Consider the following 19,390-nt stretch of genomic DNA (forward strand, 5'->3'; position numbering starts at 1 on the left):
CAATATGTTTATCACCCCTTCATATAAGTTTTTATTGGTTTCACAGGCCGCATGGATAACCATACTAAAATATCAGACAAGTTATAAACATCAGTACATTAAGGAGGGTACACAGGTTCTTCTCTATTCGTTCTAAGTGGTGATCATACAGGGAACAATGAATATTTGACATGACGCTTTCCCATTTTGTGACATTTTAGTGGCCAGGCAATAGTTAGCCAAGCACAGTCTATCATCATCCTTTGACCATTACTATAATCTGAGTTTTACTCCGATGTGATGTAAGCATTTTCTCTATGAATGCATTAGTTAGGCTTATTTCAGTAAACAAAAACAACTTTCAGATTTAATACTGTAAACATCATATAGTTTCACTAGAAACTAGTACTTATGGGTAGTGGACATTATAATTACAAGTAGAGCTATATGTAAAATGGCAACAATATGAAAAACACCAGTTTAACAAAGGCAACCAGAAGTTATTTCCAAAATGAACAAACATTAGTTCCTTATTTTATTTTAAATACAAGAAAACGGTTGTATTACATTTTTCTTAGAGAGAGATTTGATGAATGCAAGAACTATTTTAAATTGTTTCAAATGAATAAACACTAAAACCAAGGGAACATTTTAAATACAATGGAAAGGAAAAGCTAAATAATTCTAATAAATATGCAGAATACATATAACAAATGAAGTAGCAGATCATATGGTTTCAGGTACTATATCACTGGTGATATTATTTATCACTTTCAGTCAGAGTCAGAATTCTCAGAGTCTTTGCTAAGTGGGGGAAAGGTGTTTAGCCCTTCTTTCCTTGCCATTCTTAGTTGTCGCAAGTGTTCCTTCATTTCCTTGGAAATGTGACAGATTCTTCCTTCTATACCAGGCACTGCAACTACTGATGTGTTTTTATCTGTTCTTGTTTCAAAGGCTTGTGGTAAATTCATGAAATGTTAGTGCTAATTAAACTAAATTCTCTTCATGTAAACAACCTAAATGTGCATCTGACTATACTGCGAATAAGCTATTAAAATAATTAACATACTAAAAACCTGCTTTATTTATGAGTAACTGGAATTTTCTGATTGGCCCTTCATACATTCGTGTTGCACAAAGCTTACCATGAGTACTCCCTTTGCAGACCCAGAGAGCTATATTTTAATAGCGTTAGCTCAGACATCAACAAATAAGGTAAAGCACCATTCTCTTACTTGTTGAAAATATGTCAGAATCCAGGAAATAATTTTTGCAGAATGTGGGCCAATCTGCTGTTGTAGCGCTTTAGGTTTAAAATATATGAATCTGAGGTTAATGACTGTTCAAGGGATTAATAATGGGATGACCTACTGCCTTTCACTTTTAGGTTCCTAGTTCAAATCTTACCCAGAATGGTGGAGATTGAACGTTGGAACTATTTATTTATTTTAGATATTTTGAATGTATCCATCACTCAAATTAAGGCTAGCGCATACATTGTGCAAAAGGGACATCACACACTACCATTCTGATAGAAGACAAAGCAAAAGCAGTATAGCAGCAGGATTAGAAAGAGTAGAGAGAAAAAGGACTCTCTGACACACTCTATATGATTTTATAAAAGTATGTTGATGAGGGTGAATATAATGTAACTAAAATATGCTTCATGCAAAAGGTCTCTTGTAAGGTATCATTACAAAGCTTATAATCTACTGAGTGGGATCATCCTATTTGTAGGAATGTATCACTTTTGTATCTGAAACTAGAAATATGAAATATAACTCTGAGGGCCTATTGTAGTTATGCAAAGTGTGGGCTATTAATGGTTGTTTGGAATCTTGATGGCTCCCATCAACCACAACAATTGACTGTGGATGGCTCTGTTTACAGGCAGGCCTTCCTGTGAGTCAGGCTGGGAGGAATGAAGGCTTGGAGTCTCACAGGAAATGTGACCATGTCACCTGGTACTGAAATCCATCTTAAACCTGGTGCTTTTCCATTGGGGCGGAGGGACAGGACCCAGAGAGACAAAGGATTCCCACCTTGTGCCAAAGCCATATAAGGGGGTGGAACAGAACAAAGGAGGCAGCCATCATGAGAAATCCCCTAGCTACCACCTGAGCTTGAACAAGGGCTGTAACCAGGGGAAAGGATTGTGTCCAGACTAGAAAGGTGTCTGGTCTGTGCAAGAAACTTATTGAAACATCTCTAAGGGTGAGATTTTATCTGTAGTCAGTTTTTATTACTGTACTAGACTTAGACTTGCATGTTTTATTTTATTTTGCTTGGTAATTCACTTTGTTCTGTCTGTTACTACTTGGAACTACTTAAATCTTAATTTCTGTATTTAATAAAATCACTTTTTACTTATTAATTAACCCAGAGTATGTATTAATACTTTGGGGGGGCAAACAGCTGTGCATATCTCTCTATTAGTGTTATAGAGGGTGAACAATTTATGAGTTTACCCTGTATAAGCTTTATACGGGGTAAAGCGGATTTATTTGGGGTTTGGACCTCATTGGGAGTTGGGCATCTGAGTGTTAAAGACAGGAACACTTCGGTAAGCTGCTTTCAGTTAAACCTACAGCTGTTAGGGGATGTGGTTCAGCTCTGGGTCTGGGTTTGCAACAGGCTAGCAGGTCTGGCTCAAACCAGGCAGGGCACTGAAGTCCTAAGCTGACAGGGCAGGAAAGCAGGAGCAGAAGTAGTCTTGGCACATCAGGTGGCAACCCCCAGGGGGTTTCTGTGATCCAACCCGTCACAGACCCGTGTACATAGGAACCTGTAGATAACGAAGAAGAGTTTGCATGTGATGTAAGAGATAGGAAGCCAACATGGAACTCAAAGAGGGCAAATAACATGGTTTGAGTGAAGGTGTGGAAGATGACTTCAGCTCTGCATTTTGGACACAAAAGAGAGTTGATTGGCTGCCACGCCACACAAGGTAAGCTGCTGACAAGCTAATGGACCTGTATTTATCCGTGGGTTTAGTAAAGAGAGTGGATTTTGACAATATTAAACAGAAATGTGGTTTAATGAGAGACTGGATATGTGGGAAGAAAAAAGAAAAATGGCCAGATTTTCTGATGCATTGAAATTCTGCTTGCTACAGCAGAAGGGAGCCTATCCGGTTATGGCTCCCTGATTCTCTGTCCTGGACCCAAGTAGAGCAATCTGGGGCTGCTCTACATGCACCAGCTGATAATACCTCCCAGTTTTGGATAGCCTGAGTACAGCATGCTGAAATCATGCCTCTTCTCTGTACCCAATGCAGCTATTGTGACAGGGATGGTGCGGAAAGGTGATTAGGGAGCCAGCTATGCCACCTTTATCCCCACAGCGAGGACCCCATGCAGGAGGTAGTCCCAACAGGGAAATAGGCCTGGTTTTCTCCCCTTTGTACCACCAAAATGGTGCAAAGGAAAAAGCAGGCCCTCTGAGTCCAGGAGACAAGGAAAGACAGGTAATGAAGAAGAGGGAGGGAAGGGGAGGAAAGGGATTAGAAGAAACGATAAGAGGTCAAGTTTTGGAGAGAGAGTCTGAAATGGTAACTGGGCATCCAAGAGGAGACATTAACAAACGCTTTTGTCAAAATGCAAGTTTCTGTTCAAAGTAGTGTTATCTTGATACCTAAATTGTTGATTGCTACCAGTAGTTTTTTAGCTTGTGTTCCTGAATAGAGTATACAGTACTTAGGTAATACAGGAGAAGCCAGGTCAAAGCCAGAAACAATATTCCCGTTCTAGAGTTTACAGATGCTTTGTGTGATTTCGAAATTAGTTTGGCAGCATTAAAAATAGGGCTAATAATGCATGGAGTTTTGAGTCAGACTTTTTAGAAAATTGCTTATATTTTTTGGCATATAACTCACAGGCACATATGACAGTCTGTCCTGCCCAATTTAGAGCTATGTGGATATTTTAAAGTCCAGTTATCTTCACATTCCACAAAGTTCTCAGGATTAGATGGACTGGACAAAAAAATATATAGCAGACTGCTTAACCACAGAATGTCAAGACCATCTTCTAGAAGAGATTAAAGCATACTCGACATTGTACCTGCTGCAAAGAGATATAAAGCATATCCTGATTCACAAAAATGCTCTGAATTTCCTGTCTATGGAAAGTTCTGAATGAAAATCTGCTCTGAAATATAGTGAGGTGAATTATGATGTGCAAATAAGGCAGATTCTGGTTTCTTGGAAATAGGGAAAACTGAAAAAGACTTAAGATAAGAGATCGTTAGAGGATTCCTTAACTTACTCAGTTATGGATAGAGACTTTTTCAGTGCAAGGATGAAATGTACTATGGATAATGCCAATCTTTCTGGAGTCTGCTTGTCCCTGACTAAAGGAAAAGTATATTTTAATGCAGAGCTTCCTGGATTACTGACAGGATTTTACTGCCTGGGTGAAATTGCCAGAAGGGAATTATACCTTTTAGGTTTCTCTTCTATACTTCAACTTTATGTCTTTTTTACTGTTATGGAGATAAGAATAATTTAATATTTCATCCTATTGAAGTTGCTGAATAGATGCACAACTGTCTGGCAGAGAAGGTCTACAAGTTGGAGTCGAATCAATTGAGGATGTCTCAAAAACAGTACCCTCTCCTTCAGACAAGTAATTAATATTCTTAAAGAAGGCAGCTTTTGCCTAATATTCATTTGGAAGAGGCTGATACTAAAACACTGGGGATCCTGGTAAAGGACTTTAAAGAAGATAATGCTGGGTGGGATTTTCAGAACTACCTAGGTAAATTAGGAGTACAAATCCCAAACTCCTACTTGTTGCTGAAGTATACAACAATGGTGACATTCATGTTCGTTCCAAGTGTATCAGTGTGGCCAGTGACAGCAGCAGATGCCAAAGAGTGCTGAGGTATAAAGTATGCATTTATAATACTGAGTGATAGAGAGATATTCCACTAGTAGTTGATGGTATCAACGCTGGATTAGTTCCATAGAGCCAAGATTTGTTGATTGACCCAAAGTCATTTGACTGATACAGTTCCTCCCGGAGGAATAAATGAAAGCTTGAGAGACTCCTGCAAGTTTTGTTGGCCCAACAGTGTAGACTAGTTGAAAAATTACTTTCAAACTGTGCAATAAAAAATATCTGAGCATCACAATAATGAAAAAGTAGTAAGCTTCAAAAAGAGAGGGTGAAGGGAGACCTAAAGAAGGGTCTGCACACTAACATTTGCTATGGAAAAAGGGAATGGAACTTTAACTTTTTACATACAAGAGATAACACTATTAAAATTTAATTTCAACCAATACATAGTTCTGGGGTGTTGTAGAAGATTATGAAGAGCTGGGATCTGTGAGAAAGATCGTAAAACAGAACACAAGGCTGTTTTTAAAAGGCTTTCATTTGTCTTACTATTTCAATGCCAGAATGAAAGTATATATTAAGTACAAGAGAATGCTTCTATGAATTTGGATCTACTTGTAGCATAAGATCCATATGCTATACGCAAAAATGTGTATGTAGAATCTGTGCAGAAACAAACCAAAAATTCTTATTACTTCCCTGATGCATCTGCTTTTTTTCTTAACAGGGAACATCAATTTCCTCAGTAAATGTAAAAAAGTCCTTAACATTTTATCCAGTTTTCAGAGATCATTTAAACCTTTCTAGTTCTATGGAGGATGCACCCTCGCCAGGCATTACAAGCAGACCAGATCACCACCCAAAATTGGAAAGAATCAAGTCCCTCTTTCCAACATTTTCCCCTAAATTATTCAGTGATTGTTCTTGGCAAGCCCTCATCCCAACCCATGTTTACACCCTAATGGTTGTTGTCAAAAATTCACCATATTTACAGATACTGTATAAGCCTTCTTCTTAAAACGTTAATACGAAAGAAATAATAGATATTGTAACGTCACTGATATATTGTTAAATCTACCTTACCCTCAAAGGAATCAAATGAAACTATTATTTTGCTCCTATAATCGTCACATGTCAAGATCATGAAGTCAGACAGCTTAGAATTTCCAGTTGTCTTTTGTAATTTTTCCTTTTATGCTACCATATAAATACACTTGCTACAGCAATCCTTCAGTCTTCTTCCCCAGGAGGTGTATGGAGTCACTTAGCCTTAGATCAAATGGGAGTTAGCCACCTAAATAGCTTTGAGGATCTAGGCCTTAGTTCACATGGCTTAAAATGAAAGGAGGTAAGTATGGATGACTAGCTCCTTTTTCATTCCTTTTTCACTTACTGAGTGATTTATTTCAGACTGAATGCAACCTGACTCTCTGTGACCATGGAAGACCCTAAAGACAACACAACTTCTGCAATCATTGCATGGAAGAGTTGGGAAGAGAGAGCTACCTACCCTACAGTTCCCTATATGCCATGGATCTGAACTCCATAGGGTGAGGGATTGTGACAGTAGGCCTACAACCTGCAAAAATCCTCTTGCCACAGATACTGTAGCGGGAGAGGAGAGGCATTAAGTGGGAATACTATGGCTACTGGTACAGACCATGGATTTTGTCCCCCCAGGCTTCATGTTAAGTCCTCTTAATGAAGACTGACAAAGGACACCAGAATTTCATGCTAATTTAGGGGTTTAAGCTTTTGAAGTCTGTTATGTTCCTCCTCCATCCTTCCATACCTGTCAGCTTCCCTGTGCAGCCTGCCACCCCTCTCTCTGCAGAAAACAACCTTCTGGGAGAAAGTGGTCAGTCCCATTCCCAAGCAAGGGACCATATGTCCTGAATGCTACATTTAGCAGATAAAGAGATTATTCTTTGGTAAATCACTAAATGCTGCACAACAAATTTAGAAATTTAGGAACAAATACGCTTAATTATTTGTAATTGCAATGGTGCCCAAAGTCCACAGTAAGGATTGTAGCCCATTGTGCCTCAAATGATATATTTTAAATTACCTGTTAGTGATGCTGATTTGGACTTGGTAATTAAACTCATTCGGTGACCTGAGATGCACTTTTTGATGCCATGCACAATCTTGATAGATTCAAAGTGATTAACAACAACTGTGGAAAGTGTCTGTGCAGTTTCTGTATCATACATCCTAGGACAATTCTGAAACATTACATAGCCATCCTTTCCCTGAAAAGTAATAATTATATTTAATGAAGAATATCTTTAAAATATGAGCACTTAATTGTCTATTTATAAACCATTATAATTATAAGTAACACAGTTGTTAGAATAGTAGCTACGGTTGATTTGATTAAAAATATTGTATTCAGTAACAGAGTAAGATTGGAAGTTGTTTGAAAGTCTGTCTCCTAACATTCAAATTGAACACACATACATTTTGAATTTAAGTACAGTAATTGCGTCTACTGGGTGACCTACTACTTGATTTAAATATGCAAAAACAATATTTGCATGTGCAAAATTCACCAGCAGAATTTTAGTGCGTGGTCTGAAAGTTAAAGCACACTCAGAAATCAAGTCTAATATTTTGCAAGGAATGGTAAGAAGGGTGGAGAATTATAGAAATTTGTATAAGAAATAAAGACATATAGAAACTCTGGGGGTGGAGGGAGTGAACAACATCTAAAATGGAGTCAAATTAATCCATCAACATGAGACAGTATTTCATAAAAAACAACACTCCTGGAGCATGAAAATCATTCAAAATATTTAAACACATTACAGCTTACATTAGCTAAGTATTCCTTAATGGCAAGTTGATAGACTTTGTTTTTCTTGAGATATTGTCCTTGAATCTTTACAGAGTCTCTTATAATTCGGTGCCCTGGTTCTGCATTTGGATCAAATCCAAATTCCATTCCTGCTACTTGAGGAAACCTGGAAGTTAAAAAGAAATATTTTTTTTTGGTATGAAGAAAGAACCGACCAAAGTATTGACCCTTCCAGAATTCTGAACAAGTATACTTCAGTAAACTGCTATATAAACTCACAATAATTAATTTAGTGTTTGAAGTATGTTCGTAATACCAAAGACAGTACTTTCTCTGATTACTCTATAAAATACCACACTGAAAAGGCAGCTTTTACTCTCCTTACCAGTGGCCATTGGTCCCAGGTAATCATCTGGGCTACCGGATTACGGAGTGAAAGGTCTGAATTCTCCAATTTTTGCACCATGGTCACAATGGTTTCCAGGTTTCATTTTTAACAGCCAAACTGAACTTTTGGACCAGTTGCTAAATCCCAACCTGTCATACTGACCCAATTAATTCATATAACCTGAAAATTCAATTAATCAATCTATTATCTGTGGAATCAAGTTAGTTCCAGAATGTAATACCTATTAACCAGCCATATACAGGTTTCCTTATTTTTGTTATTTTCACTATAAAAAGTAAGCTCCAAATAAGAATCACATTTATTTTGTATAGGTTTTCATACATTGTGTGTGACAAAGATTTATCTGTATCCATAGGTTTTATGTTTGTACTTATATTAGTCATTTGTCTTGCTTAGAGTGGTGTATTAATATGCTCAATACAGTTATCACATAGGCTTCTGAATTCATCATTATCATTACCTAGAGCATTTGAATGTTAGCATTAAAGTGGCTACTCATCGGGACAGTGTGGAGAATTTCCACAAGTGTTCAGAACAATTGGCATTTTCATATAAAAAGGGGTTGGATAAATATTCTATATACCTTCCATCAAGAGCTGGATATCTGTAGACTCCATTTTCGAGAGCTTCCAACAGTTGTCCTCCTGTAATTCTGACTACTAGAAGTGGGTCCACAATGGGAAGGATAGTTAAAAGATCATGCATAGTAAAATCTCCTGCAGGATGTATATGGTTTGAACGAAGGGTACCTACAATCATCATAAAAGAAAATCAAGATACTCCCTGGTCCTTTTTCTACCATGGGTAAATAGCCTGATTATCTAATACAAATGATACAAGTTTTAAGGTTTGTTCTCTTGATGAGAAAGGATTTATATGGTTAATAATGATTATTTAAATAATGCCATGGGCCCTGGTACTGCAAAGATTTAAATACATGTCTAACTTTATGTGCTGTAAATAATCCTATTGATTTAAAAAAATAAGAAAGTATGCTAATTTTAGTGACTTCAATGGGACTGTTCACACTGCATAAAATTAAGCATATGTGGAAGTCTTTACAGATTGTAGACTTATTTCTCAGGGAAACACAAAGTGATCTTGCAGCTATATTAGAGTGGATGCTGGATAGCACCTATTATAGTTAAGCTTACCAAACAGTTTCCACGAAAATTCCCTGTTTATACATATTCTTAACTTTCCAAAACCTTTTGGCCTGAAAGTTTTAATTTTAGTTCTCTGCCAAAAAGGTGAGTTTTTCTGGAACAATAATTTCAATTTTAAATTAACAAAAAACCTTTCTGACAACAAATCTTGCCATTTTAAAAATGAAAAACTACAAAAAATCATTTCCTTCTTAAAACAAAAAATAAAACCGACAAAAAGACCCCAGCTAGCACCATCATGTTTTCAGTTTTAAAACATGCAAGCAACAACTCCCTTTTAGAATTAAAAAAAAGGTACATTCAACATTTTCCCTTTAAAACAAACATTCAGCAAGAACCAATCAAAAGCCCAATTCTACACTGAAGAACTATGCTGGCAACATTCCCTTTGTAAAGGAAAATGACAAAAATCAGAATAGAAGTAGGCATATTTTTAGACCCTGATTGTGCAAATACTTACACATATGGGACTACTCACACACATAAATTCTGCGCATGAATGTGCAACGTGTCTGGAGGATCAGTCTTCATTTTTAAACTGAAAAACCATGCTTGTAACAACAACCAATATGTCCAATTTAAAAATAAGACCATGCACCAAGCAAAATTTCTTGTTTTAAAGAGAAACTATTTATAAAAGAATAATTGCTTACAAGGAAAAGAGGGGCAGAGTAAGGGGGATTTTAATCCAACCAAACTAACTTTGTTCATGAAGATTTGTGGAAGGTTTTTTTAAACAAATTTTGGAATAGGTAATAAAGGGAAGCAAATTGTTCTTTGTACCAATGCGAATTGTGTACATGTGGAAATGGGAGGGTTTTTAAAATGCATTATTATTCTTATTACTTTTTATTATTAGGGAATGAGAGGGGGAAGAATTACAAAATGGCGCCAAGATTTCACCTGAGATATTTAGTGTCACTGAGATACTGTTGTGCTATAACCCCTTTGAGTCTCATTTACTACTATTACTATCATTAGTTTGTTTCTGGCAACAGTACAAACACAATAGGCATGGTTCCTACCTTGAGAGCATATGCTTTAAGACAGGGATGGGCAAACTTTTTAGCCTGAGGGCCACATCTGGGTGGGGAAATTGCATGCAGGGCCATGAATGTAGGACTGGGGCAGAAGGTTGGGGTGTGGGAGGGAGTGCAGAGTGTGGGAGGGGGTGCAGTGTGCAGGAAGGGGCTCAGGGCAAGGGGTTGGGGCAGAGGAGGGGTGCGGGGTGTAAGAAGGGGCTCAAGGAAGGGAGTTGGGGTGCAGGAGGGGGTGCAGAGTGTGGCAGAGGGCTCAGGGCAGGGGGTTGGGGTGCAAGCAGGGTGCGGCAGGGGGCTCAGGGCAGGGACTTTGGGTGCGGGGATCAGGAGGGGTTCAGGGTGTGGGCTTCGGCCCAGCGCTGCTTACCTGGAGCAGCTCCGGGGTGCCAGTGGAGCACACTGGGGCTAGGGCAGGCTCCCTGCCTGCTTTGGCCGCACGCTGCTCCCGAAAGCAGCTGGCACCACATCCCTACAGCCCCGGGGGGTTGGGGGGGGCAGGGGCAGAGGGCTCTGCGCGCTGCCCTCACCTGTGGGTACCTCCCCCGAAGCTCCCACTGGTCGCGGTTCCCAGTACACGACCAATGGGAGTTGCGTGGGGCGCAGAGCCCTCTGCCCCCCTGACCCGCAGGGGCCGTAGGGACTTGGTGCCGGCCCCTTCTGGGACTGGCAATCCCGTGGGCCAGATCCAAAGCCCTGATGGGCCAGATCCAGCCTGCAGGCCGTAGTTTGCCCACCCCTGCTTTAAGAGATAAAGGAACTAGACAAAGATAGAGGGTAGAAAAGGGTACTGTTTTCAAACAAGGTGGTAATGGGTCATATCCTGATAATATAATGCTTTAATACCATTTCTATTTGTTTTGGTATGATATATAAACTTATCATGTACTCCAAAACCTTACCAAAATCAGCCAGTTAGTTTACTTGTTTACTTTTATGACACCCTAATATTTTGGGTACATGTTATAATTGTCAGATTGTCTATGAACCAATCAAATTGACCTTAATTAGTTTTCCAATAAAAATTCTCTAGTTCCTGATTTCTTCAGGGACTTTGATCAGTGTAACATAACTCATTTGACCTTTTCAAATCCCTTGACTTCTTGATGTACTCTGACTCAGATGAGTGGCTGGGACCACTCCTAATTAAGTAATTAAATAATATTCCAAACATTGCTCCGTCTTTAACAAGTAAATTAATGTTAAAACATTCCAAACATTGTGGATTACAATAAATGTTTTTTAAAAGGACAACCTGAATTCAGTAATGCTACATCAGCATGAGTAGCTTCTAACATTGCATTAGTTATCAGGTTTCCCAGGTTGCTCTCTGATCTTCTTACAGTAGAAACACGACCGTCTAATTCTGTGTCGATTGGACAAAGAACTTCCTCTAAAAGAGGCTAAAAAAGAGAAGGGTTTATAGCAGACTATTTATTTGAAACAAATATGTCCTGAAAACTACAGAATTACACGGTAAAAATGTTTAAAATGTTGAGCAGAAAAAAAAAGAAAGCCAAGCCATGGAAGAAGAATATAGTCTCTTCTCAATCCCCTGTGAATCTGAGTAGGTGCACAGAAGGTGATTTATTCTGGCAATGGACAAATAGCAACAATTCCAAATCCACCTGGCTTCCATTATACACCTACACTGATGAGAACTTAACATTCCATACAGACCTACAAAAATACATTTATCTTGAGTTTGACTAGGTAGGGGAAATCCCATTCTGTAATTTCTTGCAGTTATATTGTATACAGACAGAATGCAGATAATAGTAATCAGCAGACAACAGCAGAGATCAAGAAACCTGTTCTGAGGTTTTAATCACAGTTTTTGAAACAACTTTCTGAAAAGCAGTTCGTTCTTGGCTACTCTTTCAAATAGCCGTATGCAGCACAAGTTCAAGAGTACTGGTTGACGCTCATTGTCAGAAATGGATACTTTTCCTATCATAGAGAAGCTAAAGATAGATTCAGTCATCCTGGGATTACAAACAATTTTAGAATCAAACTGAATTTAACAGTTTCAAAGTCCGCCTATAATGTGTGCTAGTTTTTAGTACCCCTGTGGATACAGACTATCCAATTAAAATTTCCTTGTGAGGTTTAGTTCCTTTAGGATTTTAGGATACAGTAGTTCATAGATGCACCCTCCTACACAGACGAAAGACTGCTGAGCAGGAAGCTGCCATGGACTATAAATGGTATCAATATTGCATGTCAGAGGAACTAGCTTATTTGGCATTTTAACATTTTGTCAGAATATTTTATTCTCAGTGGAAATGTCAACAGTCATAAATGAAATGTCCTTAAATATAAAGCTCTAGGTTCCCAGGGTGCAACAGTAATACAAATAATAAACAATAGCTGTAATAATAAAAGAAGGGAAATTCTTAATTAAGGCCAGTGGCTTTCCATTGAAATGACATCAGCACTCATAGAATGGAGGACTCTATACACTACTTCATTAATTCACACGTATATAGACACTGCAATTCTTCAGATTCACTGACAGAGGGACTTCAATGGTGTTCTTTTTTTGCGATGAGAGCTTTATTACATATTGTAGGGACTATATTTACTGTAGACACAAAATGGATAAAATTGTCTATTGTTATAGTATATCCTTATACTTGATCTCAAAACAAAGTTTGATAAGGTGGTGTCTTTTAATAGCAATTCACTCATGGATTCAGTACTTTAAAGTTTGACTTTCCATTAAAAAAAATAAGCTGAAGCCATTAAAATGTAATGGGCCAAATTTTTTCTTGATATAATTCCACTGAAGTCAGTGGAGTTACGTCAGGAAGGAATTTTGCCCTCATTTTCAACCATAATGGGCCTGTCAATTTTGGTAGGCCTGAAATGAAACAAGTTCTTTTATATCTGTTTGCAAAATCAATTTAATTTGTATTTGTACAAGCAGAGTAATTTCACTGACTTCAGTGTAAATATTGTTGAATAGAACAGAGTGGCATTAATCCAGATTTATGTCATAACTGAGATCAGAATTTGGCCCACTGTTATCAGTCTGATCACTTAAAGCAACAATTATCATCTTCTTTTTCTAGAACAAAATATTTAAGGAAGTTGTACCTACCTGCAGGTTTTGAGTATAATCATCCACCACTGATTTTATAAAAGAATCTTCTTCTAGGTTCCTCAAAATGTCAATCCTCTGAAATGTATACTGAAGTGATGCACCAAACTTTCTTATATTTATTTTTGAGAAATTCCTGAAATCAGACCCACTTTTGACAATCCAAGTTCCATTCACCTTTTTGATTCCATAATCATGGTCATGGCCCCCCAGAACCAGATCTATTCCTTGGGCGTTCTGGGCAAGTCTGATGTCATTAATCCATTTCATGTGTGTCATAGCAATCATAAGTTCTGCTCCCTCTGCTTTAAGTTCTGCAGATATTTTATTAGCTGCTTTGACATAATCTATGTAGTTTAGGTTTGATTTGTTAATGGTAGGCAAGGTATCCAGCCAGTCTTCTTCTACTAATCCCATTAAACCAATTTTCGTATTATTCCATTTAACTATGTTTTTTACTGAACCATGGCCTAGAGGTTTAGAGGTAAATCTGTCATATACATTGCTGAGAAACCATGGAAATTTCATTTGTTGTATATAATCTTCCAGAACATCAACACCAAAATCAAATTCATGGTTTCCTAAAAATACAAAAGTCCAGAAGCTAGCTTGTTAAGGTTAACAACAAAAAGTGGTCACATGAGATAATTTTAGTTTTTATATGTCATTTAGAATAGCATTAGAGATATGAAAGCTTTTTTTCTTCAAACTAAAGGACCAAATTCCTCTCTTTTACAGCAGTGAAAACCGTTAGTCATTCCATTTATTTCTGTAGTTAGCCCAGGTTTATACTATAGTAAAGGACAACAAAATGCTTTGCCGAAAATATCCACTTTTATGCATCTACTTCTTTTTATACATAGATTATCTAAATTTTAGCAAGCCCAATATTTTTGGCTAGAAAAAAAAATCATATGTAATACCCAGGGCAAGATTATTGAGAGAAAAATAAAGATACATCTCTCAGTTTATCATACCATGTCTTTCGCTGACCTTTGAAATGTAATGGGGGAAAGAAAAAGGTGCTTTCTGGTTCCATGCCAAAAGCTACCAGAGATTACAAAGGTGTGCGTAAATAATTAGGCCTATTTAAGAGAGACTTTTGATACAGCCAGGATTAAACAGGTCAGTGGATCAAGTCTTGGAGCTATTATTTGTGGTCTTGTATCTGACTTTCAGGAACCCTATATCTATTGTGCATTATGCCAAACAATTATGTACACCAAACTGCTTGGGAGGATGGTCCAAACGTTAATGTACAAAAACCCACAGGCCTGGAACAAACTCTATTAACATACAAAAAGGGACAATTTCATGCATAAGTGCCTGTTAACATGCACAAATATGGGTTTTTATAAACATACACGTCTCTGAAAATATGGTCCTTTATCTAGTGCTATGGTCTATATAGTGCTGTACAAATGTACACTGTATATTTAGAATAGGAAGACTAGGAAAACACAAAGTTGGTGATACAGAAGTTTTTTGTTTTTGTTTTTTTACTACTGAGTGGCTTTTGAGCTTTGCAAAGCAGTGACCAAAAAGTAGAAAGGAAAATGAAAGACTAGCTGACCTTGCTGTTCCGTTCAAATAAGTTTGCATGGGAAAAAGACAGGCATCTAGCCTGCGCTGTTTGAAAAACCAAATATAATAAAGAATATGCATTTCTCTTCCCCCCTTTTTGCCCAGGAAGAAAGGCCTGTCACTGGGCAGAATGGCACCTCCAGTGCTACTCTCGCCTTAGCTATACATATACATCTGATTATATATTTACCTAACAGAACTCTAGACCCAGCTAGAGTTTGTGTTTGTTTGATTTGTTATGGTTTATAAGAACACATTCTTCTACCTGAAAAGATCAGTTAGCTTAGCTGGTCTACTGGTGCTGACATTATTGGGCCGAGGTTATTCAGAAGAGTGGGCACTTGCTCCCAGGATCAAAAAGAAAGTTGGTTTCATGTGGAGATTATATTAATCTGTTTGCTAAGTGCTGTTCCTCTTCACAAGCACATTAAACATGTGCTCTATCTTTCGCACAGGCTGCCTATTGGTTTTCAGGTTGATTATAAGACAAAAACCAAAATCTTATAAAGCTGTAAATATCCAGGGACCTACCTCTCTAAGAGGCCGCCTCTCTCCTGTGACATATGTCATCATACTCATGAATATCAGGGGCATCTGAATTAGAGCCTGATTGGTATATAAAGAAGAAGAGGTGGCTGCTGGCAGGGCATTCTTTGTTATGAGCCCTTGCCTCGGTAGTTGCTTTCCCCTTTGGTTCCCTATTTATAAAGGCAAGTCCTGCCACCTCCTCTATAGCTGCAGAGGGCATCCTGCAAAGGAAACCAGTGCAGTTATGCTTCACAAGAAAAGGGTGGGGTTCGGAAGGTTCTGCAGCGTGCACCCACCCCTTGTGCATTGTGAAGTCTTGCTCCACAGAAACTCCCTTGTGCAGTAACCTGCTGGGGGAAGGCCAAAGGCGCTGCCATTATACAGATCCTGTGATGCTTGCTCCAATGGACGAAAAGGCACATTGTGTCTGCAGAGCACTATTTCAGCTCTCAGTCTGAGGTATCCTCTGCTGAAAGGCTCCCTACCTTCCTGAGGGAGGTGATGATTTCTCTCCCACACACTTATGCTCATCCATCGAGGCCCCCACAGCTTTCAGACTAGTTGCTGGGTTGAGGATTTGAGCCACCATGCAGCAAAATAAATGGTGTTTTACAAGATATAAGGGACACACAATCTAAGTCTTTTGGTCACTATAGAGCTTACAATCTAACTGTGGGTGCGCCTGTAAAAGGTAGCTGTAAATATATTAACATGGCACAGATATTATGAAATGCATCTGTAAATAACATTTACTTACCAAAGACTGCGAAGTGTACTCCCACTGCATTTAATATAGGAATCATATGTTTTCCTTTTGTTATTGAACTTAAAGTTGATGGATTTAAGCAGTCTCCACTAAATATTATAAGTGGATTCAGGGAACTGAACTTTTTTATAGCTGCAGCAAATCTACAAGAAGAAATACAACTTTCAACTTGCTTTATTAGATGGTTAGTACGGTTGGACCATCTTTGTAGCTTTCTTTTCCAGGTGGAATTAATTCTGTTTTAGAGTTTGGCAACTGCTTCAAACTAGGAAAACATGCTTAGACACAAAAGAAAAGTGAGGGAGTGTTCACTCCATTCTTTGAGTTTTTATAGAAAAGAGTCTCTGAACAGAAAGGGAGGAAAAGAAACAAGAAGTTGGAAGCAGAAAATAGCAACAGCATTTTCCCCTTGGCACTATGTTAACACAAATAATAAATAACAACAATAATATCCGTCCTGTCTTTTCCATTTCTTCATTTCACCTTTCACTCTCCCATGCCCTTCCTCTTCTATTTCCATCTTATCTGTTTTCTTCTTTTCCAAATAGTCTCGTCTTTTAGCCTTCTCCCCTTTCTTTGTTTTAAACACACATTTCTAGCCCTTTCCTTTCTTTCTATTATATCATATTACTCTATCTTCCTCATATTTAAAACATGTACAAATTACTGGAATATTTCATCAATGCTGATGTTGCTGCCATTAAATCACTTTACCAGTGCTCTATGTCAATCCTTCTGAGTACAGCACTTCCTGAAGCAGATTGACAATAAAGGTTGCTTTCAGGAATATTGATTCTGCAAAGTGAAAAAAGTGTGGCAGGAATGACAAATGCAGTGGGAGAAAAGGCTCAGTATCCAAGAGTTACATGCTTAGTCATAATTGAAGTGGTGTTACCCTTAAATCTAAAGCTGATTTTAGATTCTTGGATGCTAAAATAGATAACAATATTCTTTATATTGTGAGTGTTCATTCCACAGTGACTATATTTTGTGTCAATGTCATAGTCATTACATTAAAATACAAAAGAATGTAAAAACAAACCTGTGCAAGTCTGTGTGTAGACAAGTATGTCACAAGGAGAAACCAGAAACCAACTGAAGAGTATGCTTTACAGAGTCAGTATCTCCTTTCCTCTGGTTAGTTGCCTTTGTCCTGAACTAAAATTTTCATGTAGGAAAATTTATCGATAGAGTTCTCCTGTAGCAGTGAGAGGCCATCTTAAGTCAGGAGAGGGTGTATGATTGGCCAGAATTTATTAGAGGTGGGGCTCAAGAACTATAAAGCCTGCTTCAGTGCAAAGAGGCTCACCGTAGTGTGCTAATCCATTTTAGGTGACCTCAAATCCTAAAGGTGTTGTTCCAGTTTGGAAGCTAAGTCTAGGTAGAAGCCCGTGGGTCTTAATCTGGTTGGAAGTTGGCTCATGTTTAAGGAGAGCAGGAGACTTTGTGAAAGGATGCAATTAGAAATCTTTTATGGGAAAAATGTACAAAGGGGTATTTCTTATGAAGCTGTCATGGGAACTTTAGTGATTTGAATTCTTACTTCCTATGGTATCTTAAATTAAAGATATTTTAATGGACTCCTGAGCTTTTCTGTTCCTTTTCCCTTCATTACACTGAAGTCTATGACCCACATGGAGGTGCACATTAGTCATTGTTTGCATGCTAAGAACTGATTTGGGCCCAATAACAAAGGTTACATGTTTGTGTAACTCATTGTTTGTTCCTGAAGAAAACAGAATTGGACTGACTCTTTCTGCTGTCCTTTAAATAGGCATCAGATCTGATAACACCAGCACATCCTACTACTATCTTAGGGCATGGCTACACTTGCAGATATAGAACGCTGTGAGTTAAACCAGCCCTCGGAGAGCAGCGTGTCCACACTGTCAGATTCAAGCGCACCGGCATGGCCACATTAGCAGCTCTTGCAACGCCACAGAGAGCAGTGCACTGTGGTAGCTATCCCAGCATGTACCTGGCTGCAAGTGCTTTTCAAATGGCGGGGGGTGGAGTGTGACAGGGAGTGTGTTGTGTGTATGTGGGGGGGAGACAGTGGGTTTTTGGGGGGCTGAGAGCATGTCAGCATGCTGTCTTGTAGGTTTAGACAGCAGCAGACCCCCCTCTCCCCCGCCTCTCTCTCTCACACTCACAGCAACATTCCACACTAATGGTTGCTTTGTCCCGGAGCAGATAAGAAGCCGCTGTCAGAAATGGAGCTTTGAAAGGGCATATCCACATTCCCACAGCCAATTCCAAAACAATGACAAGAGTGGCCACTTGACTTAAGGGGATTATGGGACGTTTCCGGAAGCCGATCATAGCGCAGTAATGCAACACCTCATTCACACTGATGCTGGGGCGTTTCAGCCAAGGCACAGCAAGAGTTATGCTTGTCATGGAGGTGCGTTACCAGGAGTGCTCCAGCTGCAGAGTTCATGCGCTCTAAGTGCCTTGCCAGTGTGGACGGGTCGTGAGTTAGGACGCCTGGGGCTGTTTTAACGCGCTCTAACTTGCAAGTGTAGCCAAGCCCCTAAAAAGCACTGTCTCCTAGCTTCAAGTTTCAATCTTATGTCTTTTCAACTAGCTGTCCAACATTCTTTGTACTTCCTTGACAGCTGATATTTCAGATTTACATCTGGAGGCACTCAGAAGGGCATGGATACTTCATGCCTGTATCAGCTTCTTTTTTTTTTATCCTGTCCATTTAAACATTCAGACTAAATACTTTATTTAATAGAATCTAACAAAGTACAGTACTTTCCCAAGGGGTCTGGGTAATATTAAACAGATGTCTGCTTAATATGTTCAAGCCATCTGAAATATTTCTAGTTAATGAATAGAATACCCTGACACACACGTTAACACTTATCAGTACCATGCCTTTCTTACTAAAGTTAGGAGATTTGTTTACATTAGACCTCAGTACATTTAATTTAATCAATCCTGCTTAAATTTCAGCGTGACCTATACTCCAGTTTGTGTATTCTAGTTTGTGTCAGTCATTATAGACTGCCAGTGCTTTAATTCTTTCTCTTCCTACTTTGGGTTAGATCTGCAGGGGCATCAGGCACTTGAGTTCTGCTCAGTGCACCTTGGGGGGCACACAGGTGACTTTCTCCCATATTTCCAATGAGCCTCCTCCTGCCTCCATCCTGGTGCAAGTTCAAACATCTGCAAGCA

General features: G+C 38.7%; 1 protein-coding gene across 1 annotated transcript; it reads right to left on the reverse strand.

The window, feature by feature from the left end:
* Positions 1–20: 20 nt before the first annotated feature.
* On the reverse strand, positions 21–16,244 carry LOC141987934 (mannosylglucosyl-3-phosphoglycerate phosphatase-like). The gene is made up of 7 exons (XM_074953765.1): positions 16,199–16,244; positions 13,330–13,910; positions 11,482–11,629; positions 8,607–8,772; positions 7,633–7,780; positions 6,886–7,069; positions 21–934 (listed from the first exon to the last, which is right to left on the reverse strand). Exons 1-7 carry the CDS (start codon positions 16,242–16,244, stop codon positions 753–755), a joined length of 1,455 nt encoding a protein of 484 aa, XP_074809866.1. The 3' UTR covers positions 21–752.
* Between the last annotated feature and the right edge of the window lie 3,146 nt (positions 16,245–19,390).

The sequence above is a fragment of the Natator depressus genome, chromosome 5, assembly GCF_965152275.1.
Source record: "Natator depressus isolate rNatDep1 chromosome 5, rNatDep2.hap1, whole genome shotgun sequence".
NCBI classification, from domain to species: Eukaryota; Metazoa; Chordata; order Testudines; family Cheloniidae; genus Natator; species Natator depressus.

Coding starts and splice junctions, on each gene's coding strand:
- LOC141987934 (XM_074953765.1), bottom strand. CDS start 16,244: ATGATTCCTATATTAAATGCAGTGGGAGTACACTTCGCAGTCTTTG. Junction 13,911..16,198: donor AGTACACTTCGCAGTCTTTG/GTAAGTAAATGT, acceptor TTGTATTTTTAG/GAAACCATGAATTTGATTTT. Junction 8,773..11,481: donor TGTAGCATTACTGAATTCAG/GTTGTCCTTTTA, acceptor TGATGATTGTAG/GTACCCTTCGTTCAAACCAT.